The sequence below is a fragment of the Neopsephotus bourkii genome, unplaced genomic scaffold, assembly GCF_033783945.1.
Source record: "Neopsephotus bourkii isolate Nb327-2 ecotype Australia unplaced genomic scaffold, CSIRO-AGI_Nbou_v1 NB_659, whole genome shotgun sequence".
NCBI classification, from domain to species: Eukaryota; Metazoa; Chordata; class Aves; order Psittaciformes; family Psittacidae; genus Neopsephotus; species Neopsephotus bourkii.
In genome coordinates, this window is record NW_026901158.1 from 3,820,670 (window position 1) to 3,847,685 (window position 27,016).

General features: G+C 47.9%; 1 protein-coding gene across 1 annotated transcript in view; it reads left to right on the forward strand.

Moving 5' to 3' along the window:
- The first annotated feature begins 1,593 nt into the window (after positions 1-1,593).
- LMX1B (LIM homeobox transcription factor 1 beta) overlaps positions 1,594-27,016 on the forward strand; it is a 95,353-nt gene continuing 69,930 nt past the window's right edge. The window contains exons 1-2 of the mRNA XM_061352648.1: positions 1,594-2,032; positions 2,371-2,557. Coding sequence (XP_061208632.1) covers positions 1,894-2,032; positions 2,371-2,557 — 326 coding nt within the window. The 5' untranslated portion in view covers positions 1,594-1,893. The remainder of the gene's footprint in view (positions 2,033-2,370; positions 2,558-27,016) is intronic.

Sequence of the window (27,016 nt, forward strand, 5' to 3'; positions counted from 1 at the left end):
GGAAGCCCCGTGTGATGGACAACACGGAATCCGTCACGGAAAATAAGAAGGGAACATAAAAAATTAATGTGAACGAGAAGCTTTCCTCTCCACTGATTGAACTCTGAAATCTAAGCAGCTTTTATCTTGATCTCAGAATTAAATAATCATATATTATTTTTTCAGCATTAGCTACAAAGGTTTTCAGATTTGTACTGTCCAGAACAAAAACCAAATACGCTCCATTACCGAAACCCCTTTCCAAAATATTTAACTAAAACAAGAATTTCTTTGAGAGATGTTTCTGTACGAAAAGGCTTTATCTTAAGACCCAGGGAAAAAAGCATTAAGTAATTCAAGTTAACACTTGTCCCGCTTATTAAGTATCAATATTTTGGGAGCGTTACAAAACAAACTCCCTTCCCTCGGCGGGGTCACGGCATATCGCGGGTCACGTTAAGAAACCCCGCGCGGAATCCCGCCCGGATTTTCATTTCCTCGGATTTAGATTTTTAACGGTATCGGCAGAAGAAAACCCCCAACAACAAAACCGAAAGGAGCGGGGATCCGGGGTCGAGCAGCCGCGCTCCCCCCGTGCACGGCGGCCGGTGGGGATCGCCTTTCCCGGCCGCTGCGGTCCCGGACGGGGAGCAGAGCGCAGTGCGTTATGGTGCGGTTCCTTCTGCACGCTGTCCGCGGACTCCCGCACCGCACGCACTAACACGCGATACCGCACGCACGGAGCTGAGCGCTACCGCTCCCGGTAAACGCCGGTCCGGGAGCGCCACGATATGTCCCGGGTCGCCGTCTCCGCGGGAGGGTTCCGCAGCTCTCGGGCCGCTGCGGGCAGGAGCGGGGCCGCCGGACGCTTCTCCGGGGCCACTCGTGGGCAGCTCCGCCACGACTGCGCGGGGCTGCCCGGCAACAATTCCCCCATCCCTGCAACCCGTCCCGCGTTCCCTCCGGGACCGGTCGCGCAGCCACCGCCCGCGGGACAGACCCACGTCCCCGCCGGGCCCGGCCGCCCTGATGGACCGTCCCGCCGCCACCTGCCTACGGCCCGGCGGGGGACGCGCGCTGCTACCTACCCCGACAGGGCAGGAGCCAGGAGCCGCCGTCGGGCCGGTAGCGGGGCGCGAAGCGGAGCGGCCGGGTCCCCGATCTGCCGCGATCCTCGGCGGCCGCGCTCGCTCTGCCCCCCGGCCCCGGCCCGCTCCGGTCCCGGTCCCAGTCCCAGCCCCGTTTGCCGCTCACTGCGCCGGGGTGCGCGGATCCCGCCAGCCCCGCGCCCCGGGCGCCGCCGCGCTTCGGGGGCCGCGGGGGCCCGGCGGGGCCAGGGCACTATTTGACGTCGAGGAGACGAATCACCGCGGCGCAGCGATACGGCGCGCACCAATGGAGTTCAAATGTCAGCAAGTTTGAGGAGGGGTGAGGCACCGGGGGGTGTGTTCCTCCGCCGCGGCCCCTGCTCTAAACGGCGCGGCTCCTCGGGACGCCGCATGGCACATGGGCTGCGGAGCGCCGGGGAAGCCCCGCCGCCCCGCCCGGCCCCGCCGTGCCGCTCCGCCCGGCCCGGCCCCGGGAGGGCCCTCCGCGGAGGGCGTGGGGCTCCGGCGCTGCCGGCGAGCAGGTGACACCGCGGGCTGCCCTGCGCCGTGTGCGCGGCATGTGCGCGCCCGCTTAGCGCGGGCTGCCCCCATGGGCAGCGGCGCCGGCTCCTTCCTCTGCCCCCCGTCTCTGGAAGTGCAGGCAGGAAACGCTCCTCATGTCTCCCAGATAAAAATAAAAGCGACTCCCTCCTCCCGGCCGCAGAGTGCCCCCGCGATCGGCCAGACGCGGGGCTGAGCCGGCCCCGCCGCCCGGCAGCGCCTTTCCCCGCCGCCTGGAGCGCCTCTCCCCGCCGTCGCCCGCCCCATGGATATCGCAACAGGTCCCGAGTCCTTGGAAAGGTGCTTTACGCGGGGCCAGTCGGACTGCTCAAAGATGCTGGACGGTATTAAAATGGAAGACCACCCTCTGCGCTCGGGTCCGGCCACGTTAGGAGTGCTGCTGGGTGAGTTGCCGTTCGCTTCTCGTCTGCGTCTAAAGCGGCTCCGGAGCTTCGCGGTGCCCGGGGCCGGCTGCGGCGGGGCCCGGCAGGACTGCTGCGGCCGCCTCGCCTCGGGCTGCAGCCGGGCGCAGAATCGTCTCACCGACGTTTGTGGGGTGCGGGTTCGGCAGCGGCCGTCAGGCTCAGTGTCGCTGAGCTCCCGGAGCAGGGGCCGGGCTTCCGCTGCCCGCTGGCTGTCCCGGGGCCGGGAAGCGGGACCGGGGGAGTGGGGCCGGGGCCGGGGTCGGGACAGGGGATGGGGGCCGGGACAGGCGCTTCACGCCGCTGTCTGCCGTTCGCAGGGTCGGACTGCCAGCACCAGGCCGTCTGCGAGGGCTGCCAGCGGCCCATCTCGGACCGGTTTCTGATGCGGGTGAACGAGTCCTCCTGGCACGAGGAGTGCCTGCAGTGCGCGGCGTGTCAGCAAGCCCTCACCACCAGCTGCTACTTCCGGGACCGAAAGCTCTACTGCAAGCAGGACTACCAACAGTAAGAGCGCGGCGGGGCTCAGCGGGGCCCGGCGCGATGCCGCCGCCGGCGGGGAACACTGTCAGCTCGGCACGGCCCGGCACGGCGTCGCGCCGCGGGCTCGGAGCGTGTTTCAGAGCGGGCCGCCGTCCCGAGCCTTGCGGAGCGGGGAATCACCGGCCCGGGCCCGCGGCTGCGGGTGGCGGCCCCGACAAGCGGGGACCCCGGCAGCGGGCGGGACCGGAGAAACTTTGAGCCATTGCGCCCGTCCTAAGCAGGGAGCTGCCGCCTGTCCGCTGGCCCCGCCGCTGTCCGGGACCCTGCGGCGCCGTCGGAGCGGTCCGGCAGCGGGGCGGCCCGTTTCGGCGCGGCTCAGCTCCGCCCGGACAGCTCAGGCAGCGCCGCTCTCGGGACAGCCCCGCAGGGCCCTTCTTCCCGGGACGAACCCCGTCCCACCGGCGCCCGCAGCTCCGGGACATCCGTGGAGCGGAGCGGTCGGTGCCGGCTGCCCGGCGGCGGGGCCGTCTGTGCGCTGCCGCGGGCTATCCCGGCAGAGCCGCCCCGCCGAGCCGAGCCGCCGCCGGGCGCGGAGGGTGCGCGGGCGGCCGCGGGGCCCAGCCGCGGGGACTGGCGCCGGTCGAGGCTCCTCGGCCGGGCGCGGCAGGAGGAGCCCGGCGCTGGCCCCGGCCCGCTCGGTCCGGGCGCTTTCTGTGATTTAGGCTTTATCCCCAAATGTCAGGCTTTGTCGGGCGGCCGCCCCCCCGCCGCGCCGCGTCCCTGCGCGGAGACAGAGCCCTGCCCGCGCCGCGCTTGTCCTCCCCTGCAGAAGCCCACTTCATGCTTGTCACCGAAATTGAGGATCCTTTTTGTGCCGGGAGGGGGGCGAACATGGGCACTTCAATCACTGGGACATAATATGGCTCTGCTAGAAGTCTGGCAACAAACAAAGAACAACAACTATTGGTTTGCATCAACTTTTGTCAGGCATTCAGCAGGCTTCCAGAAAGGCCTGAAGTGGCTTAGTGGCAACAATGTGCATTTCATAGCTACAGCATGAAAATCCATCTCCATGGAAACTGGTAGTAAATGCTAACATGACATGCTGGGTATAAATATTGTTAGGGTTATAACTCTTGTATAAACGGCCCAGATAAATGTCCCCCTGTTTAGGAATTACAACAAAATGTGTTATTTCATGCTGCAGCCCTCACCAGAGACTCTTCCATGGGCATGGGTTCTTCACATGAGAAAAGCTCAAAGCTCGCTGCCGCAGCCACCCTCACTGGGCCAGGGCCTGGCGCTGGGTGGGTTTTCTCATACTCCCGTGCAGAGAGCAGATCCACAGACTTTATCTTTTACTTCTATACAAAATAAACCACCCCATGAGAGCTGTAGTTGTAAATCAATGAAAACTGCTTCTGTAGGTAGTACTAAAGTATTTTGGTTAATTCATGAAGGGTTTAGAATAGTCTTCAGGCTACCTAAAAAAGCATCATTTGGCCATGTAGATATTTACATTAATTACACACCCATGTACCCTCTGAGTCCCATCTTTACTTTCTGTGAAATAGAGGATTGTGCTTCGCGACTTTAAAAGGCAAGATCACAGGCTGCTCCTTTGTACATGCAAAAGCACTTTCCTGACTGAAAATAGAAATGTCACCGCTTCAGAACTTTCCGTGTTATTAAAGGTGTCCAATTGTATAGGGGGGAAATGGGGTAACCAGGCTGACGAGCAATAAAAAGATATCAACATGTTGGCCTTTGTTGAATCCCAGCACCTCGCGTGACATGACATGGTCACCTGCTGTGTGTGCCCCTCCGGACTGACAGCAGCAGCGGCTCGTGGAAAGGGGAGGGCAGCCACCGTAAATCCAAATTTGTTTTCCATGAAATTTTATTAGTCCAAAAAAGCAAGCACGTGAAACTGCGCTGATGCTGTTTGTGTGCTTCCCCTGCCTGCTGCCTTTTAGACCTGGAGAAATACCCTTTTCTGATAGCGGAAGGATAAAAATAGCTGCTCGTACATGGCAAACGGTTCTGGGCTGTGCGGTGCAGGCAATCGGTTTGATCAGTAAGGGAGTGGAGGGAGGAGTGAAGCCATGAGCAAGTTGTGCAAGTCGTCTCCAATGTGCGGGTACAGCCATCGTCCTGGGCTGTAGCTTTCCGGGGTGGAAAATGCCTCTGCACTAAGAAAGCGTGCTTTGGAGTTGTGAGATGAAATGGTAACAGTGCAGAGGAAGACTGGTATCAGCAAAATCAGATGCTTTTTGTTATTCTGAGTCCTATTTATTGATGTTTGGGGGGGAAGGGGGGGAAAGAAAAAAGGGAGAATAAAGATTACTTAAATATCTTAGTTACTGAAATTTGCTTTAAATAGGTTTTTCTGTAAATAGTAATGTAATTTAAAGGTCAGATTTCTCCAGAACTCCCAGGACTATAATCAAGTGCTGTGTGTATATCTTTGGAAAACTGGTGTCTCGTCTTTCTAATGAAAGCAAGCTTCTGATGGGTCAGATATCAGACCTTAAACCTTTCACTGGGTCAGGAATGATTCCTGCCCATCCTCGGATGAGGGCATTTCACATTAGGGGGAAGGGTGAAAACATTTTTCTTTTTTTCTTTTTTATCTTTTTTTTTTTTTTTTTATAAAAGTGTTGCCTGTTTGAAGCTGCCCCTATGCTTGGAATGTTAGAACAAATCCCGGGGGAGATGGATTAGTGGCCCAGGCACAGTTTGAGATAGTCAGAGGTGCCTGATAGGTGTAATTTATCACAAAATATCATCGGTACATCAGTGGGACTGGTGGGACAAGCCGTGCATGCGTTTTACACAGGGTTTATACGAGAGATTCAATATTTTTTTGCATGAGCACATCCTCATCTTTTGATTTAATTCAATCAGAGCACTCCTTTTGCTAAAATGTAAGATTTTGAGGGTCACAGGTATGTTTGATTGCAAGCTTTTTGTAAGGGGAAAAAACCCAGAGCAGTCCAGTGGCACCAGGGAGGCTGGCTCTTGCAAACCCGAGTCAAACAGAATCTCTGTGATTTTAATGAGAGCTTTGCCAAATGGCAGGGGGAGTGTTGCACACTTGGAACCTTACCCTTACACTTTTTTCCTTTAAAAGAAGTTTTCTTTCTGACAAACTGAAGCCTTGAGAAGGAATATTTATCAAAAACAAGGGGTTTGCGGTAGTTACATTCTGGTTCTTTGCTTAAATGAATTTATTTATTGTACCACTCGTAACAGTGCTTCCTGCTATAAAACATTAGTAATTATAAATATTACATTTCTTTCCCATTTGTATATTTTCATTTGTTTTGTGATTGTGCTTTTCTGGTTTGTTTTTATCTCACTATCCAGCACTATGTAATGATATACCCTAGTTATTGCTGACATTAAACAAAAAGATATGCTACGAAAAATAACCGTTTCAGGTTACATATTTCATATGTAAGAAATGCATATAATTTCTAGAAAGATCCATATTCCTATTCTAGCTTTGGAAAGAAAGGCTGTAGAAGTGGTCAGTTATTCAAGAGGTAGGAGAGCAAACAATCACAGTTGCTCTTTCAGAATGTTACGTTAATGCATTCTAAGTTTTGCTTAGAGAAACAGTCAGGTTTTTGTTAGATTCTTCCAGATATGTCAGGCATTGTTTTAACATCATTATTGGGTGCTGTTAAAAAAGCCTTGCTGTATATTTCTGGTACGTCTTTATACTGTTCTTCATCTGTAAGTTCTTTCTTGTCGGTGACTGGGCTTATTTTTTATGTGCAGTCAGCACGGAGCAGCATGTACCTCGCAGGAAGGAAAGAAAATGCTGCGAAGCCCCGTTGCTGTAGGGGAATGTTCCCCCTCTCCACACTTTGGAAATTCTTTCATATGAGTATTATACCAAGGCTGATGTTTCCCAGTTCAGTTGCGTTTTACGTTGCAGTAAGACAAAAGCTTCCTATTAGTAAATGTCTCTTATTTTCGTGACTGTTATTTTTCATCCAGAGAGAGCGCGCGCATGTCTGTGGGGAGCGCGGGCTGAGGAATGTAGGCAGGATCCGCGGTGCAGGAGGTGACTTGAGTTCCCAGATTCTGCTACATGCAGAATGGACAATAACCATTTGCTCACAGGAAGGTTTTATTTGTCTTCAGTTGTACTTGCTTTTCACTTTTTAAACCAAGGAGAACCAGACGTGTTGTTGCACTCATTGGTGCAATTGCTCCTCATGGGAACTCAGCAGAATTGTGCAGGGCACTGGTGCCCCCCCCCGGGTGTCATTTGCCTCTCGTGTCAGGCTGATGCTTGTCCTTGTGTTGTTAGGAAATGGCATAAAAACAGAGTGAAACTTAGAGGTGAGGAGTAACCTAAGCTCATGCCCAGGACATGGAGTAATGATTAAAGTTATGTCATGCGCTAAAAATGCTTTTAAAAGTCGCTGAAACACTCTGGCATTTTTGCTGACAATCCAACCAGCCCTGCACTCTCAGCCACATCAGCCTGGCTCAAAACCCTCAGTACCGTCAGGTTTCCGTAAGCACCTCGACACAATCCCAAAAGCGGGAATGCTGAGGAAACGTAGCTGTTATTTCTGACGTCAGCAGAGTCACTGTAGTGGGGCTGAGCCCCCACAGGTCCCCCCTGTGCCGGCAGGAATTTATCCCGTAGCACATAGGGCAGATATCGGCACTGGAGCCCAGAGGTGGTTCCAGGTTAGCCTTAGGAAATACTTAAAACAGGGGATCTGGAAAGGAGCGTGGTTTAAGAATTTGGGGAGACATTTTGGTTTTCTGCTGCAATCATGGTAACCTTATTGAACAAAATAATTGCAATGGTGGTAGGTAATTTGCACTAATCCACGGTAGAAATGATAGGGGGGTCTTTTTGTAATACAGGCAGTATGCAATTAGATTAATAAGAGGATAATTTATAATGCTTAACTACCAACCTGGGAAAAAATAGCTAACAAATACAAAATTCACTGCAAAAATGTCTTCACTGCTGTATATAAGAAACAGGAACATTTTGTATTCTGTTTGGAAATCACGTCTGTTATTTTTTGGCCTAAACTTTTGAACTAGTTCAAAGGCATACATCATACATTTTCAGCCATCAATAATATATCATGATTAAATAGCTGGATTATAATGCCTCTCTCCTTAGACTAATTATGTCATTAGTGTATTTCAGTTGTGAGTATGTACCCCTTTTGCTTGCCTCCGTTGTGGAGCAACCTATAAAGCATGGTACGTCGTAGTGAGCTCTTGCATATTTAGTAATGAGTAGAGGCTGGTTGATACAGTCAGTTGTGAAGGAATATCCAGGAGTATGCTTTTCATAATGTAGCTGTGATTTTTATTTTTCATTCCAGTCAAAATTCGAATTTGCACTAAATCTGGTACTTTTGTTGTAACAGGAATTGATTTCATTCTATTTAGTACCCCCTTCTCCTGGAATGGAGTAGGATATAGTAAACTGCTAGAGGATTGCTTGAGCTCCCTGTGTGCTCGGTGTGCAGGTCAGCAGGAGGTTTCAGTGCACCAGAAAGTGGACGGGGGCCTCCTTGGGTGTAAGGAAACAGGCGCCGGGAGCCACCGTGCTGGCTGCTCTGTATTGGGGCACGTGTGTGTGCACCTCCTACCAACACACGCACCCAGAGAGGCCCACGGACATCTGCTGGTGTGCTCATGGGGTGATCTGGGGGGGAAAGAGTTAGTAAAATACTTCATTCTTCTTACCATTGCTAGGCTAGGAGCAGGCAAGTACATTTACTGTTTGGTTTGCACAGTACTCCTTGCGTTGTTCAGTTCTTGTGGCAGAAAAGGGTGTGTAAATATAACAGCAGTATTTCATGAGAATATTAGAAAGGGGTTTTCTACTGCTTAGGCCAGCTTAAACCGCGTCATGAGTTGCATGAAATGCAGATTCCCCAAAAGGCTGCAAATCTTCAACCCCAGCAAGATGGAGAAAGACCATTACAGTGTCCTCTATAAAGGGTGCAAGGTCAAGCAACGTACTTGCAGAAAAAAACAGGGATAAATGCTTCTCTTTGCTTACATCTTTTTTTCCCCGCATGATATGTCATGTTATTGCTCAATGAGGTAAGAAAGCAAGCAAGTAAATAAATAAAACTGTGAAGTGAATGGTACAGTAATCTCCAGTAAAGGTAAACAAGCTGGGTATTGCTCTTGGACGAGTTAGTGTGGTAGAAGGGGGGTTTTGGCATGATTTGGGGATGATTGCATTACTCAGGAGGCAGAGATTGACTCATAATGAAATGACAGTTTCTTGTTCGTTGCAAAATATAAAACCTCCAGATTTGGTCTGAAACAAAGAATAAGGTTATTTGTAACAATGTGACGTGAACCTCGACAGCCGAGTGTCCAGCAGCCAAATAATGACATTAGAGGAGTTGCTTTGAATTCAGATGGGTGCAATTAAGAACAGAAATTTCCTTCCTTTAAGTGAATTGGAATGGGTACGTGAAGTGGGCAGGGAACGTCTATCAAATACACACCTTGCAGTTGTGGTAGGCTGTATCTAAAGCTATGGATTTAGACTGATTTTTGTTTGATGAAAGAAATATTAGAATTTTTGTTTTAGAAAGCAGAGGTGTTTTCTGTGTCAAGATAGTTTTAAAAATGAAACGGGGAGAGAAGGTTGTTTTGCAGCAGTGGGAGCTTGAACAGCACTGGTGATGTTTAAGGAACCAGACACCACTTTTCTCCATTAGTAACAAGTAAAAAAAATGCATACAACTTTGTATCTAATTTAAAAGGAATGATGAAAGTAAGGCTGGGCTTCTGAGTTTGAGAATAGAGGCCATAAGAGAGAAAGAGATGACAATACTTGTGAAGTAAAATGAGTTGACTTTTGGTTTTAAATATAATGCTCTTTGGTGTTTATAACATGCATTCTAATGTAGATCTAAATCTTGCATGCTTTGTTCAGGCAAATTATTCACTGTTTCTAGATGCCTCTTTAAATTCAACATAAAATTGAGGCAGATAGTTGACTTTTTTGTCTTTATTTATTTTTTTAAATGCTAACCTTATATCTGCTTCACGTTCCTGGACTTGCTTTGTCCAGACCAATATTCCTCAAGTGAAACACTGTCTTACTCTTGTTTTACTTCTTGGTATGTCTGCAATTGCTTTGAACAGACCTTTGCAAACTCGTCCACGTGCTGTGTCTAATGCAGTCGCCGAGACCAGAGCCAGTCCCTGGTGTCCATGGGCTCTGCGGATGGTGAGGGCAGGTTATTGCTGTGAGGGGGCATGAGGAGGGGCTGGGGACTCCTGTCCCCTGTTCTGAACAGGCGGTTCTCACTCAAACCAGCCATTTTGCAAAACACATGACTGATAACAAACATTTTCTCCTGCACATTCACAGAATATCTGTGTTGCCATTGCCCTTTATTGGATGCTAAATATACCTTGTAAGTAGAAAGCACCATGTGTGGCATATGACGCGATTTTAATGAAGATTACATAGAAACAAAAATGAAGTGTCTTGTATGCAACATTGTGGATTCAGACTGTCTTGAGAAGGTAAAACGTTCAGATCAGAATTACCAGAGGAACCCAGGGTCTGTTACACCAACTATTGTGTCTGAGGTGGAAATCTCAGCCCAGCCAAACCTACCTGTGTGCTTCCCATCGTGATGCTCACACAGAACTGGGGTATTTTACTTGCCTTTCAAAAACTGTTTGCCCGTGGGCAACTGAACAAGTAGACATTTGTGAGATTGTATTACAGTACAGGAATCATTAATGTGATTAATTCCAATGTGCTATTTTGCTGGTTTTGCAGTTTTACCATGATCTTCTTTATAGATACAGCAGAACTGCGAGGGCACACATTGATAAGTCCCTTAATACCAACATAAACAAGGAATAACATATTTCTTGGGAATTTTATCAGGGTTTCTAACCTGATGCTCCTGTAACGAGGCAATACATTTACAGAGAACACTTATTGTGGAGGTCATTTGCTTTGCTTCCAAAACATAATATGTTTTTTTAATATGCATGGAATTTTCCTTTGTAAATGTTGACATGAACTTGTGAACATGCAATCCCTATTGACTTCAATGAGAGCCATCCTCGCTCATCAAAGGATAGAATTTGGCTCTTGATTTTACTGCAATCAGTGTATTATTTATAATGTACAAGAGTGCACGTGCACCCTCCCAGTAAGAGCTAATGGAATTTATGTGCACATGCTGAGGACCAAATCCTCCTGGTAGCTGTTAGGATGTTTACTTTCATGTGTTTGTAACCTGAATCACCATTCACTGATTACAAAACAAAACCAGAAAAAACAATAGTAGTCTGCATCAATAATATTTTCTTTAGCAGTTGTTACTTCTACCATAGGTTATTATTATGATAGGAAGCAAGCAAATTTGAATTTGCAGAAGAAATCCTGAATGTTGTTTTAAAGCATTTCTAATTACAGCCGATGCTTACTCCTTGCTCTCTCAGACTGGTCGAGCATTCCTTGTGTGTTAGTGAGCAAGCGCGTTTGGTGCAGTGTGTGGATGAGGACAGTACGAGCACGGACAGTGTTTGCTCTCCAGAGGTGGGCACAGAGATGGGTACTGTTGCCTGTCACAGCTGGAGTTAGGGTCACCAGGAGCTCCATGGAACCGGACCTTTGGGCTTCAGCACAATACCTGCCAAGGCTCATTAGTGAGAAAGGTTACAGTTCTCATTAGCATCCATTCTGCAGAACAGTTGTCTTCAACCTGTGCAATCCTGTCCTTTATATAATCAGCTTGCCTAGAGCTAGCAGTTTGCTATCACCTGATAGAGGTATTCCTGCAGCTTCCCAGTGGAAGCAGCTTCCCTGGTTTCTGATTTTGTTCTCTCAAGTCACAGCTTTAATCCCGTGGGGAGGGGATATGGGTGTGCTTGCTGAGGCTACTTTTGGTAGTGCATGTGAAATGAGGCAAGTATTTCATTCTGTATGGTACAAAGAGGTTTATTAGCAACTCGCAATAAAGTAGAAAATCGTGAAACTAAGACAAAAAGTGCAAAACACTGAAATGACCACAGAAATGGTGCACTACCTTCGATTAGGACAAAGCTTTGGTGTGGTACAGTTCCAGCTGTACAGCCCCAGCACTATTCATGAAAGTTTGGGATCTTCTGCAGGCATTTCTTTGTAGTTGATGATCTGTGCTAAACCACCTCTAGTGCAGCAGTGCCTCCCCTCTTTACTTCAGTGGTGCTGTGCCCTCGGTTCTGTGGCAGATCTTGGCTGGGAGCAGGCCTACCTGCCTAGCTCGTGAGCTTCGTCATGCGCTTTCCCGGTGTTGAGGAGCCACAGGAGAGGTATGAGGTGCTGCAGGGAGCTCTGGGAAGGTGGTGAGCGGAGGTGATAAGGCACACAGCCCCGTTTCCACCTCGGTTACCTCTTCCAGCAGCTGGAGATCCAGGTTATCTGGTCTATCCTCCTTACCAGTTGAATGACGTGTTCAGGATATTGGGGCTCTGCTGGCGCCGTACATGAGCTCACATGGATCAAAAGCCATGGGCTGGCCCTTCCTGGCTGTGGGGTTCCCTGTGTGTGTGGGATGGGGTCAGGCAGCTCCCATTCAGGTAATCCCTGGGCATGGGGAGGCTGGTGTTTCTGGCTTTTCAGGAGAGAAGGAGCTGATCCTCCCTCCCCGCCCCCTGCTATTAATAATGGTGGTTTTCAGACTGAATACCCACTCCACAAAGGTTTGTATGTACATGCAGGCTTGAGTCAGTACCTATCTGTTACACCTTTAGAGAGCTCTCTTCAGATTACCGGTGCGTGCAGCGGGCTGGGGGTGCTCGTGGAGGTTGGCAGCGCATTCCTCCTGCAGCAGTCACCAGTACTGGGAACACTCCCTGTGCGGAGGGGCTGACGCTGCCAGTTCATGGGCCCCAGCGGGGGCCTGAGCCAGCAAATCCCCACTCACAGGGCTCTCATGAGTAATGCCATTGAAGCCAATTGCCCTGGCATGCAGCAGCTTGCAGTGTCATGCAAGGTCAATTTACTCACCTGACAGCAAGTGTCTAGAGGGAGCTCGGTGGAGCCGCTCGCTGAGGGTTTTGGAGATGGAGCTCTTCATAAGCAAAACCCACCCTAAACAGAAGTTGCAGTGTAACGCTATGAGTTGTCTTCGCAGTTGGATCTTGGCATGGGCTTCATCTGATGACAAGAAAAGTTTCACATGTGGAGCATGACCCTATGGGTCAGCTCTCACTCACACTGGAGTTGATGATGAAAGTGTGGTGGGGCCCCATATGAACATTAGTACCAGCAGTGAGGCTTTAGAAACCCTTTTCCTTCAGTAAGTGTTCTGACAAAGACGAGCATGTGATCCTCTCTGCTCTGGTGGCTCTGTGGTCCTCTGCTTGTGACCGCACTGGGGAAATGCTAATACTGTATTTCGAGGGCTTCCCAGTCACCTTCTGGTCATTAATAACTAGAGTCCAGAGTGAGGAAGGAAAGGGGAAGAGAAAGAAACCTACCTTTCTGCAGAGGTCAATGCAAAGCCGGTCTGTGAACAGATTTTGCATATTGTGGGCCTCTGTCTTGAAATCTTATGAGAAAATGTTTTTTTTGAAGGGACTTTATTGATACTAATATTCTTATATGTCAGTCTGGTTTTTATTACATCAGCATCTCAACTTGGTAGCAGTGACAGAGGTGACAGGCTCACTGAAACTGAGGTGACTAAAGCTGTACAGAGGAAGTGCCCTGAGTTATTCTGCCAACAGACCTTGCATTTGCATTTGGGCAGGGAGAAGTGCGGTGGCTCAAGGTGCAGACCCTGCTATGGCAGGCAGCAGGGAACCTGGTACCCTCCTGCACTGCTGGAACTTGGTGGTGGCTGTGGGTGGATGTCCCCAGCACAGGCTGCCATGAGAGGACTGGAGTGATGTGGTTTGATGTCCTGTGCAGTCTGTCTGGGTGACTTGAAGTGGATCTGAGCCCTGCCACCGCCATCGCGCCCCTTTCCAGCCCTCCCTTTGCCAAAAGGAGGAAAGGAGCTGGAGGCTCACATTGTGCTGCCTGGCGTCGGGCGGATCCTGCCCTGCATCCGCAGGCTCCGGCTTGGCGAGGGTCTGCCCTGCGGTCGGAGGCACACAGCCGACAAGCACGGGCTCTGGTGCCGTCACCCACTGGTGCTGGGAGCTGGCTGGGAAGCCTTGCTGCTGTGCTGGTGCCTCTGCCCGCCCGGGGCTGGGGCAGGCAGTACTGCAGCCTCAGCCACCTGGATTTTCATAACCTGTTTGTCTCTGAGGTCTAGGGAGGAAGAATTCCTGTGTTCCGGGCATCGCTTTGTGCCAGGGGCAATGCTGCTCTTGTAAGGATTCCCTTTCTCGTCAGCCAAACATGCTGAAGCTTTGCGATATCTGGGTACTTTCTCACTTTTATTTATTTACACACATGTATGAGAAATTATTTACTTCATTACTTCACTTACCAACACTTTCCCAAGCTGCAAGGAAGCTGTCCACACATATTGCAGGAGAGTTGTGAATGGATCACAGTAACAGTGTTGTAGCCGCGTGCTGTTGGTGTTCATTGTGACGTTTGCATGAGTACTGATGCTCACAGCAGATAATACATTGTCCTGCGCCTTTTGGTTTGTGTGTGTGTTGTGTAAAGCCAACACTGGGGTTTTTACAGATGAGATGCAGTGATGGAAGTACTTGTAGTATGAAAGGCAGGTTATTGTTAAGAGCAGTTTACGAAACGCTGCAGAAGTACCAGTGGAGTAAAACTATTCGAGGGAATAAATAGCATGTGAAATGCTGCAGTGATACTATCTCTGCTTGGTATCGTTGGTTTGAACCTGCCAGGCTTGGTGGTTGGAGCTGTAACAAACAAGTGATTCAGCTGATGGGAGCAGAAAGCGTTACAGCCGACAGCTACTTTGTTAATGGAGGAACCAGCGGAATCCCTCTGCTGGGGGGATCCCCCCCTGCAGCCCCTGTGCCGGGGTTGCTCAGGGCTGTGGATGCCCTGGCAGGAGCTGCATGGCGGAGGCAGCTTATGCTTCAGCAGCAGCTTTCCATGATGTCCTGTACTGGGGGCTGTGGGGACACATGTGGCCTTGGTGGGGCCCCTGAGCTCCAGGGTATCCCGTGTCTCTGGGGTACACAGCTTCTGCTAGCGTGGTCCTCAAAGTCGTGCTGCCTCGGCCTCGATACCCATGCCCGGGCCAGTTCCCCAGCATGGTTTTGTGGGTGTGGAATAAATTAGCCTTGATGGCGCCTGCATTAATTTTATGTGGGAGAATCCCCAGAGATTCCAGGGCAATTACAGGGAAAGCAGTGTTGCCCAGCGTGGCGTCCTCCCCATCCAGGCGCTGCTTCCATGGAGGAGACGGAAGGGCTCCATGAGGCAGCACCAGCACTCCAGCCATGCCCACTCCCTGCATCATCCCTCGTGGCAGAGGCCGGAGCAGGGTGGTCCATGGTCCATAATGGGCCCAGGGTGGTGGGACTGAGCGCCAGGCAGCAGTAGAGCCCACTGTGGTGATCCATGTCTTACAGAAAGGTTGGAAAACAAGCCCAAGGCAAGCAAGCTGTCTTCATTTCATACATGTCCTATGAATATTGGTTGTCTAGCATAATTGAAGCCTGTTCCATTTGTGGCTTTTTTTTCTTACTTAAAAATTCAGCTCATATTTTGGCAGGGGTTTGTCTGAGCGCGTTGCGGATACATTCAATGACAAGAGCTATAACATTCAATTTGTTGGATGCCACAATTAAACCTCAGCTTTTTCACCCAGCCATCTGAAAGCCAATTGCAAGTTGTCACTCAAGCAAGAATACATATAAACAAGGGCAGTACACAGCCCCGGATCCTAACAATGTGATTTTCATCGCCTTACCAGTCTTTGGGGAGTCTTCAGCTTCCATCTGGAAGTACCTTCAACCCTTTCCAGCTACGGATCTTGAAATAGCTAGAACAGAGAGAAAACCAAAATTACATGGAGTTTATTGCCATTTCAGAAGGAAAAAAGTGTTTGAAAAAGTTTATTCAGGAAGCCAGGGGAAGTTAAGTGGGAGACATTTGCCATTTCATCAGTCTGTTGGTGATAGCCATTCATGTCATAAATGGCTTGTGTCATTTGATGCCAAAAATAACACAATTTTCCTCCCCAAAGGCCTATAGGGTTTTTTTGCAATAAATGTTTATTTGTTAATAATATACTTTAAACAGCCCAGTCTTGACCTCAAGTCTCCAAAAGAATCCATCTTCTCTCTGAAAAATCCTACAAAGTTTGTGTAATTTTTTCTGGGAAGGTGTAATTGATGGCGCAGTGAAGGGTAGTGTGTTTGCTTTAACTACTGCAGCTGCGTGGATTAACTGTTTATAAGGGCCTACTGTGCTTTGAATGGCTACTTTCTTAGATTTCAAGCTTTAGTTGACAGCACTTCCTAATGGTTCCTTGGATTTGCTTAAGTTTTATCAGTAAAAATAAATTTCTCCTCTTACCTCACCCATTGTTCTTTCCTCTCTGCTGCTCTGGAAGCATTTAAACATTCGTTTGTAGGAGTTTGGTTTGATTGATTAGCCCATGCCCTGCACCATTTCAAATGGGGATGACCAGGACAACTACCTGCTGGACCTGAGCAGGGGCTGGTCTGCTTCCACATGTTGGGTTGATTTCAGAACAAAACATGAGAGGAATCTGGGTGCATAGCAATTAACTTGTACGCAATTGGTTTTGATAGGCTTTATCAATTTAGTAATTGGAGTCTCTAGAGTCTGACACAGAACTGGCAGGTAGGAAATATGTAGGATTAAATATTTGAAAGCACTATAAATGATTTTGCAATATGCATAATATAGAAATTGCTGGTTTGAGAGAAACTTGTAACTCGGGTAATTAATTTATAAGACGTTGTGGTGTTTCGAAATTGCCTTCCCAAAAGCTGGAGTTAGATTTCCACTGGCAAAGCGTTTGTGGAATGCCAGTGACATGTGATCAGCAGCCCAGTAATGTAACAATTGTCTTTTCACTAAATCACCAACTACCACTGATTTAACCAAAGTTAAATCACATTTTTCAGCTGCTTTTGTTCTGCCATCAACCACTCTGATCCTTCTCTCTTATGATGTTTCGTGTGTACTTTTACTAAGAAAGCAAAGTATTAAGACATTTGTCAGAGTTTTTTGTTAGTCCTTAAATGAAAATGTGGTTTTCTTGAAGATCTCTGGAGGACTCTATTTTTAAGATCAACTGAGTTATGGGAGAGAATTACACATTTAATTTCTCAAAGCATTTCAGCTGGAAGTGCTAGTTTGTTCTCTGTTAGACAGGCACATGCATAACATAAGGAACAGTATGTGTGAAATGAATGGAATTCATTTTTTCTTTAAACATTTCACATTTGTGGAGCTACATTATTGGGATAATATGCACACTCAGGTGCTTTGTGTAAAATTCACTTTAGTGGGACTCTGTGGCACTAAATGGCTCTTGAAGTTATAAGAATGTATTAGTGGTTTATTAATTGTGACAATTATATGATGCTTTAAAAAATATATATATATTGAGAAGCGTAGCTCCTAGCTTGAACTGTATTCCTGCATTAATAAGGTGGTTAATTTTACTCAGTCTCTTCAGTAGCTATTTACAAGGTAAAGTTCAGTGCAAACTAGTTGAAGAACCAGGGACCGTAGGGTGACTAAACTGCATGGTGAATGCTCATGGACTTCCCACGGGCATTTTCTGGGGCAATCTGGGCCACAGTAACCTGAGCAACTCTCTCCTCTTCTGCAACAGCAAAGGCTTGGCTAATCTTTGTGTCCGTTTTGATTTTTACAGGACAGACTTTTTGACCTTCCAGTTTAGCCTTTGCTGGATTAGTCCTGTTAAACCAAGATCACATCCAAGCTCTCTTTCCCAAACTGAAAGTATTTGGAAAGCAGCTTTAAAACTTTGCATGGCTTCCTGCTACTCTGCTGCTTCTGGCACTGCTGGGGAGTTCAGGTCAGACCAAATAGTTCCACTGCTGCTCAGCAGTGGCTGATGGCCCCAAGTCCCTGGCTGTGGGCAGAGAACAGGGACTGCTCAGCAGTGATGGCAGCAAGGGCAGCTCATCCTCTTTCCTTTCCTTGCCAGAGTGCCAGACTGCAGACATGCACATAGACTGTTCTCCCAGCTGCGAGCACAATGGTCAGGGTATCACATCCATCTCTTCTGCACCAGGGTTCAGGGTCTTCTGATCAGGCAGAGCATCCTGCCCTTCCCTTATTCCCAGAGAAGAGAACCACGCACACCTCATGTGTGCCCTCTCCAGCCTTCCTCTTGGGCACAACAGAGCTTCCGTACTGCTAGGGTTCCTCTGGTCACCCTGGCCTGCGACACAGGCTGGATCCTGACCTGATCCCAGGTGAGCTCCTGGCAGGCACACAGAGGATGCAGACGCTGATGCTTCCGACTTGCCCCTCCAGGCTCTGGTGAAGTGTCTCCTGATTCATTCCCAGCAGTGTGTGGTGATTCATGCTATCAGCATCAGCTGCCTGTTTGTGAAACCAAAAAGAACCTGAAATTGCTGAAAGTGAAACACTTGCCTTACTAAGGCTAACATGGATTTGCTCCCGTGAGAGGATATTAAAAGTCTTCTTTTGTTTGTTGCATTTTTGAGTCTTTTTGTCAGCTTACTTTGGTATTAAAGCAACTGACATAACATTTAACTTTATCCTTGTGCATGAGCGCTCATGCTAATTAATTCAGTAGCTCTTTTGACCTTCTGTTTAAAAGATCACAAGTGATGCTGTTTCTGCACAGACACTGCCATCCTTCAGGATCCTTAGCTGTTCATTTATTATGAGAATGGCTGTAGTGTAGATGGCTTGCATCTTTGGGCTGTTATGTTCTTGTAATAGCTAACATTAACAAAGTTAAATGAACAAGGGAAAGAGGAGAAAAGCAAAGCAGCAATTAAATGTAACTTTTCATCATGAAAAGGATTTCACTGGTTTATCTTCTAACAAGATTATGTCACCGACACAAGTACCTAGGAGCCCTTGATTGACAGCCTCCTGTACTTTTATCAGGCAGTGTGACACTAAACCTCAGGGCCTTTTGTCCGATAGAGTGAGCTCACGGAAACTTGCCATCCTAATCCCCTTATTCATGTCAAGCACAGAAAAGAAGTCCTGATCAGATGGCACCTTACAACAGTGTCACCTCCACCCCCTCGTCGCTGGACGGACACGGGACATCTCCTGCTTTGTTCGCTGTCAGAGCAGGGCTGCTGCCTGCTGTACTGCACAGCCCCAGTTCCTGGGAGCTGGGGATGCTGCATGGCTTTCACATGTCCTGTCTTGTTCTTCCCTGTGTCTGCTGTCCTGCTTCCGTCCAGGGGAAGCCGTGTATGTGCTGCAGAAAAATCCCAGGGAGATGGTAGGAGGATTCGCAGGGTAACTTCTTTTGTTGGGATTTTCTTTTTATGTCTCTAAAGAAAGTTAGGCCTTGAAAGGAAATACTTCCTTTTGCGTCGTGTGTGTACGACCATGTAGTGAAATGTCTCACTAAGCTTCTTTAAACCTTTCATCCAGAAAAAAGAGTAAGTGGAACTAAACCCCTGCCTTTTCAGAAGCAACACAAAGTGCAAAATACTGTTGTTGCTCAGTGGTAACTGTTATTGAGTGTAATATTTCCCGAAGCTCAGAACAGAGTTTCACATCCTCCTCAAACCCTGGGTACCTTCAGAATTCACTTCTAAGTGTCGTAGAAGTCAGCAATTCATCCCAATCACTGGTATTATAAGTTTCATAGCTCCGGCCCTTTCTTAGTTGTAGGAATTCCTTTGTGTGTATCCCTGCGGTAACCCATTTCAACTAGCGGTTCCCTGTGGTGCTTTATTTACTTGTCCAACTGTTTGGAAGTCTGTTAGTCTAAAGATCAGATGCTCTGAAACAAATCTTATTACTTTAACCAGCTCTGCAAATTCTTCCTTCTCTATTTTTATTGACTTCTCTTCAGCTAGAACTAATACACATGCAGCAGGTGGGCAAGTATGTCTCCCAAAGTTTAGCCTCTCAGATTTAACATGAGAAACTATAAATCTTTTTGTTTTCCTTGGAAAATGTGGGAAACCACAGGTATTTGAAGAGTTGCCTCCTCAGTGGATTTGTGAGGTTTGTACTGGTTGTTGTAATTTTTGAAACAGAAGTCTGGGAAATTTTAACAGAATGCTGCATTCTGGGGGATGGATTAATTGGTTTTTTTCCTTGTGTTAAGTGTTTTTTCAAGCTGTAATCAAAAGCAAGCGAATGGGAAAGTCTTAAGGTTTTATTTCCTTTTGTGCAGCCTGGCACCACTAGTAGGGAGATACTGCCTGAAACTTCCTTCAGCTAATCTACTCCAAGCTGGTTCCGTCGGCACTACTCGCCAGTCCTTGTTTTAGAAGGCGTGTCCAGCTCCTCTGTATTTTTCATCTCTATGCACATTTCTAAAGTAATTTTAGATGTTAAAAGTCAGTGTTAATTAAGCCTTTCCAGAAATTATCTTTCTGGAATTCCCCTTTCTCCCTCCGTCCCCCCCCCACCCCGTCTCCTGGCGACCTCATGCTCCCCAGTTTGAGCACACATCTCTCCAGAGATGCTTGCATCTCTCATGGCGCTTTCCTCTAGCAGATATCAAAGTCCTTTGCAAAGCGACCTGCCCAGGGTTCCTGCAGGCTGGGGCCTGTCCTGGGCGCGCTCATCCCTGGGACACACTGTTTCTTCCCATGTCTTCTGAGGACTGGGCTGCACCGGCAGTCGGGATGGGAAAGTTCTCATGTCTGGGCTGTGTGGGGCAGTTTGCTGCTGCTTCGTCTGGGTTTGTTTTTCCATCTTAAGCAGTTACTGGCTGCAGCCATACCCTACAAATAAGGGAACAGACCCACTGCCTGATTTTAAAACAAAACAGGAACGTACAGGTAGAGGCTTTTCCTTTAGCACATCGTATTTGCTTCAAACGCACAGCTCCGCTCAAATCTCAGCATCAGTTACCAGGTACCACTTTGGCAGCAGTCTCTGCAGCAAGGACAGGGCTGGAGGTGGTGTGCTGAAAACCATGTTAAATACCCAGCTAATCAGTGAGGCTGGCAAAGGAGTCCATAAAACTTCTGTAAACTTTTAAGGTCAGTTAACTAAGAGGTGAATTGCAGGAGACAGTGTAATGTCAGGGCGTGCTCAGGGACAAGGCTCAGTAAAACTAAACGAGCGTCAAAACATCCAGAGAAAGCCTCACTGAAATGCAAGAATAGGAGTATTCTGGCACGTTGGAAATGTTGAATGCAAACCAAAGCAGTGTGGAATGAGGCTGTGTGTGTTTCAGAAGAGGTGACTTCAGAAAGCAAGCTGGAATCCCATTAATTTCATGGGTTTAACCTTTGGGGATCTTCACTGATATGGCTGGTGGTGTAAGGCAGCAACTCTTGTCAGCCTGAATAGGGTTATCCTGCAGGAACTAACAATGTTCTGCATCTTCCAGAGAGAACCAAACCCTCACTGTGTGCCATGAAGCTTTACACAGCAGTTCCTCTGGACATGTCCTGCCTTTCTCTGAGCAAGACAATCAGCAGACAGGAGAAATAACCATCCACCCACCGCGAGTCTGGAGCGGTGGTTCCGTATTAGCAGCACTTGATACTAAAGCGTTCTCATTGAAAGAAAAATAACGTTTGTTTGGACCAAAAAGAAAAAAAAAAGGAAAGAAAAAAAACCTTTGGGGATTGAATTTCAGAGCCTCCCTGCCTTCCTCTCAGCCCCCTCTGAGGGCTGAAATGATTTGTGTGCGAGGGCCCGTGACCCAGGGAGGCATCGAACAGCAAAGAAGGGAAACATTTGGAGTTCAGAGGGACAGTGGGTCTTGATGACCAGTGTAAGACAGTGCAGATGTTTCAGATCAGGATGTCTCTGATGATGATGAGAAAATGCCCCCAGCAGCCTGGGTTCTTCTCTACAGCCCTTTTTTTCTTTTCCTTGCTGTAGTGATGCTGTGTCTCTCAGGATTAAGTTTTTAGGGTTTATCAGGGGGAATCTCTGTGCTTATTGTATTAGGTACCCCTGAGAAGCAGGGTGGGGTTTTAGTTCTCTTGGGAGATTCCAGTGCTGTCCCATAGGTGTCAGGGCCACTGAGAGCGGTGGTGACGAGGCTGGGCTGTGCGTGCTGCCAGTTCTGGCAGCAGCCTGTGGAGCGGGGTTGTCTGCAGAGGAGCAGAGCCAGAGGAGCAATAGTTTTTGGACAAGAGTCCAACAATAACTGCATGTCCCATTGCCTTGTCTGATATAAACAGAGATTTCCTGGAAGGAGGACAGATTCTGGGACAAGGGAAGAAAAATACTGGCAGAGGGGAGAAGGAGGAGAAATCATTCAGGATCCTAATTCAGCAGTAGGTCTGTTGAGTGCCTGTGACACTGACTGCTCGCACCAGCTCACACTGCCTGGTCCCTGCTTGTTGATCTCCGTGTCCCTGCACTTAGAGGAGTGAAGATGTGGGGCAGCAGTGAATCCTGTGGGTGGGAGCTCTGAGACCCTGCCCTTGGCATGTGGATGTGAACTCGTCCTGCAGCCAGGGCAAAGCATCTCTCAGTATCATGGCTGCTGGTCTAGAGTGTCGTATGAATTTTAGACCTCGGCTCTGGTGTGAGAGAGCAAACTGGTGTTACATACATAACGTATACTTAGCATAGGCTGAGCTCAAGCTGGGGAAACAACCCTCAGTTGTATCTGGTTTAAAGCTTAATGCATGAGAAGCAGCAGACAGCAGTCCTGCCATGGGTGGGTTCATGATGGGGTCTCTGCTAGACAAAGCTCTGTCCATAGCAAAGCCCCAGCACTGGGCTCTGGTCCTTGGAGTCATGTGGGGTACAAGGATGTCTCCTGGCATGGGGCTGTGGCTTCTGCTCCAGGTAGGAAGTGCAGTGGGAAGATGCGCTGTGGACTGTGTTGCAGCACCAAGGCTGGTGCATCCTGCAAACACCTCTTGCCCTCGCCAGTCAGCCCCCACTGTGGAAGCAGCAGTGGGCACTGTTTCCTGGGGGGGGGGACGGAGATGGGACTCCCAAAAGCCATGGAGAAAACCCCTGTTCTGTGCTGCGTCCGTAACAATGGATCTGGGCATGGACTTGCTTCCCCGGGTCTGCTGCAGCCACAGCTGTGCTGGCACATCCCGGATTACACGTCGGCAGGGAGGAGAGAGGAGACAGATTTTGAAATATTGTTTGCTTAAAAAAAGAGAATAATATTGTCTGTTGGCTTGAGGGAGTGCAGAGGCCATGCGAGGCCTTCCCGGCGTCTGCCTCGCTGCTGCAAGACAGGGTGAGGAAGGGGATGGAGCTATTGCCCTTGGTGCAAGGCTTGAGCCCCACCTCATCCTGCCCAGCCCCTCACTGTGGCTCTGGGCATGGCTGCAGAGCATCAGGGAGAGGCGGGTTTGCATCTTGGCACCTCTGCAAGGGGGACTCTGGCTGGAGCCATTCCCGTGGATGCTGCCAAGCTGGAGCCTGGCAGAAGAGCGAGAATTTCCTAACTGTGACAAATGCCTGCTTGAAAAAAATGTGTCTTTATTTACCAGTGGTGCGTTCAATTAGGCTGTGTTTTGGAAAAGCTGTCTCGTCCCCCGCGATTTGAACCACTTCTTCTCAGAAAAAGGCTCAAAAATGTTTTGCTTTAAAAAGGTTTAGGAACCCTGTATTTCTGGTGCCCCAGTTTGCAGCTTTGACTCCTTCCGATGTGAACTGCCATGGGGATGTTCCTTCCTGGCTGTATGTGCTACCAAGAGCCTCATAAGTGAAGCTTTTCCCTGCCTTTTGTGTCTGGTGGTAAGTTACTGTTTTCTTCTTGGGTATGGCTAAAAAAACGAAAACCAGAACATGGTCCCCAGAGAACCTCTATCACGAGGGGTTATAATTACGAAACTGCTTCCCTGATCTGTTGTGATTTTGAACAAAGTGAGTTTATGATGGGGATGAAGGTGACTCGCTGTGATTTCTCACCAGCGAGGTGGACACAGCTTTGCCTTTCGGCACTCAGAGTCAGGCTGATAATGGGAACCGAGCACAGCCTTTATTATCATTATGCTTGAAAGAGCATTTATTAAGGGCAAAACTGAAGTTTTGTAAGCATATGCTGGAACATACACTTAAAATATTAAAGAGAGGTTTTCAATAACAATTGTGTTTAGAAACAAATGATCTTGGTTTTCCATTTCTGGGCTATTCTGTGTGGAGCCAAGTGATCGCTGTTCCAGGGATGGAGTCTTTCTGCAGCATTGCGTTTGGGGTTTCAGGCACAAGAGAAGCAAACTGCCTAAATGGTGCTGAGCTAGCAACAATGCTTCTGAGTCCAAAACAGCTTCACAAAGTACCATCTCTGGTAATCAGCTGATTTTTTTAGGTCATATGTAAATTAAGAACACATCTGCTTTCCATATGTCCCACATACACAGCTTACATATGTTTTTGGATGTATTATCTTAATCATATTTATTGGCCAAGGCAAAAAAATTGAAGTTTAAAATATTTTTGGATTCATAATATTATAAAACCAGCAACTATAAAGCAAATGAGTCATGTACTACACTCCAGTTATAGTGTACAATTACAACATGTATTTAAGGGCTATATTTCTTAGCTGGAGCAAAATCTATAGGCAACAATGCTATCTCTCCTGTATTTTTGTCTAACAGAGATCTAAAGAAAAATTAATTACACTTCTTTGACTGATTGTTATTCTGCTGAAGTATGGTTCTAATCCTTATTAACATTCTCTAAAGTCATGCATGAAATATGACTTTTGCACCACACTCTGTGGCATATGTTTTCTCTTTCCAGCGTATTTTTCAAACTATCTTCAACCCTCACTGCTGTTCATTATTTTAAGATAGGTTTAAAGTTTGCCACAGTCTCAAAACTGATCCAGTACAGAGCGTTGCAAGGGAAAAAAATGACACATCATTCTGCTCATGAACACAAATTGCTTCTGATTATTTAGCTTTGAATGTTCTCCTCATACTGTTTTTATTAAAAGCCCCAGTATATTTACTCTTGATAGTGTCTTCAATTAAGTTAAAAAGAGTCCCTTTTCTATAGCAGTATGTAAAGAAAATAGTTGTTACAACCGCAAAATTACCGAAAAAACCTGGTTCTAGTAAAGTACTACTTCAGTTCAACAACCACAGCACGAAGTTTGCTGTTTTCTTGTAAACTTTCCAACCATTAGATAAACAGTGTCTGTATCTTCACACAGAAAGAAGCACCCTCTCTTTGTTTAAGGACAGTTGCTCTCCTGCAGCTCTCTGCAAAATATGTGCTCCATTAGTCCATTTATCAAAGCAGCAAAGTTGCCCATTCAGATTTAGAGTGACTGTCTCTGACCGGTGGTGGGTAGGTCTTTGCTCCAGGAACGATTCTGCTAACAAATTGCTGAACGACTTGGGCAGAGCGCTCTGGTTCTGTTCATTTGCCTCCTGAGCGCAGTTAATTTAAGCTGTGACAAGGGGAAGGAAAGTTGTTACAAGTGGGATCCTGTGACTTCAGCACACATTGCATGCAGCCAGGAATGTTTTCCTTTTCCTTTTATAAAATAGCAATTTAGGAGAACGCTCTAAGTTTAGCACTTTCTGGAGCTTCTGCTCTCTTGGCTTCACAAGAACTGATTTTTCTTTTGAAAACATTGTCTTTTGGCGCTGTGATGTCACAGCCCAATATTGTACAAAGGCGTAACTGGACTAAACATGTCAGGAACATGTCAGTAACTTTCCATAAATTATTCAGTCTCTTTGGGAAAACCCCTAATTATGTGTTAACTCATTTTCGACTTCAGAGAAGTTTTGTCTTGAGCTTCAGCGCCCAATTGCTGGGGAGCTTTTATTTCTCTTTCTAAAAATGATTTCTTTTTTTGGAGGTTGGTGTCTTTCTGCTCCAAATTCTTTGTGTGTGAGCTCTGACAGAGAACTGCAAGGATTTGGCAGAAACGGGATGGCAGAAATCAAAAGAACGGATTCAGCTTTAAACTCCTTTAGAAAAAGTCCTGGGAGCGCACAGGACGAGGATGTCTCTGCAGAGCCGCACTCCTTCCTCCTAAAAGCAACTGCCGTGCATCCCCGAGTGAATCCTTTACATGCTCCAGGCTATAAAGCTGTTTGTGCTTTGAAGGCGATGGGGTACGGAGGGAAGGACTGTTTGAAACATGTCACTTTGAACTGTGTTGGAGGGTCCCAGGGAGCTGGCCACCTCCGTCCGCCCCGGTTCCCTCGGAGGTCTGGTTCCAGTCTGCAAGCCCTGGAGCCAACCCCACAGTCTGGTCAGGTGGCCCCACTGTGAGATGTCAGGCTGATAAGTGAAAGTAGAGACTTTCGAGTGAAGATCAAGAGTTTACTGCTTGAACTGCATCCCTTGCTATGTGTAGCAGCTCAATATGGTAACAAAAGGGTTTTCCTGCCTGCAGAGACAGATGCTGCCTTTTCAAAATGTTGCTTTATATTTGAAGCCTCAGCATATGCGGTAATAAAGGCCATCCATCCTGAAACTTCAATGGATTGCATCATGAGGAAATTCGGAGAGGAAGGAGCTTTAGGTGGATCTGCAGAATCTTTTATGAACTAATACCCCATGAAAAACACAGGGCTATCGAGCAGGGGTCAGTCAGGCTCAGGATCAGTGCTGTCTTGTGTTTTAGCTATGCACTCCTGCTACACTGGACAGGGGAATGGGCCTGAGGTGCTGTTAAAACACCAGAATTGGGGTGCTATGGAGGAAATAGAGAAGAAAAACAAATCTTGATCCTACATTTCCTACCTAAAGGTGCATCATTTCTGTTAGCTGATACGCAGAAGTAGGCACAGGGCAGTGCCACATTTAGCCAGCTGCTGTACGATGAAGTGGGAAATAGTTGAGTCTTCCTCTTGGAGTGAATCTCTGTGCATCTTCTCTATTACTGAGGCTCGGCAGGCAGATGTGAGCATACTTCTCTGGCCATTCTGCATCGCCTTTGCTGCAGTTTTCTCTCGTTTTCCTCAGTCTCCATTCTTCCAGACAAGTCAGATACTTGCAGCTTAAGAAAGCAAGTGACCAGAGGCAGGGACGCTACCCTGGTTCCTCTCCGAGCGATGTTAGGGCAGCACTTGCTGTGTCGTGTGAGCAGGGAAGGGTGAGAAACATGGAATCATAGAATCACAGAGTGGTTTGGGTTGGAAGGGATGTTAAAGCGCATCCAGTTCCAACCCTCAGGCACGGACACCTTCCACTAGACCAGGTTGCTCAAAAACCCATCCTACACATCCTTTAGCTTTTTATTTTAATGCTGTTGTTTTCAATATGCTCTTCTATACCCTTTCTGAAACACATTGCTCTGGCAATTAAGCTCTGTTTGTACACGTGTTTGTGAAAACAAGCAAATAGAGTCTTGCTTAATCTTCAGAATGAATCTCACAATGTGCATTTAGTAAGGCCATGATGGTGGGGAACAGAAGCTGTCCAAG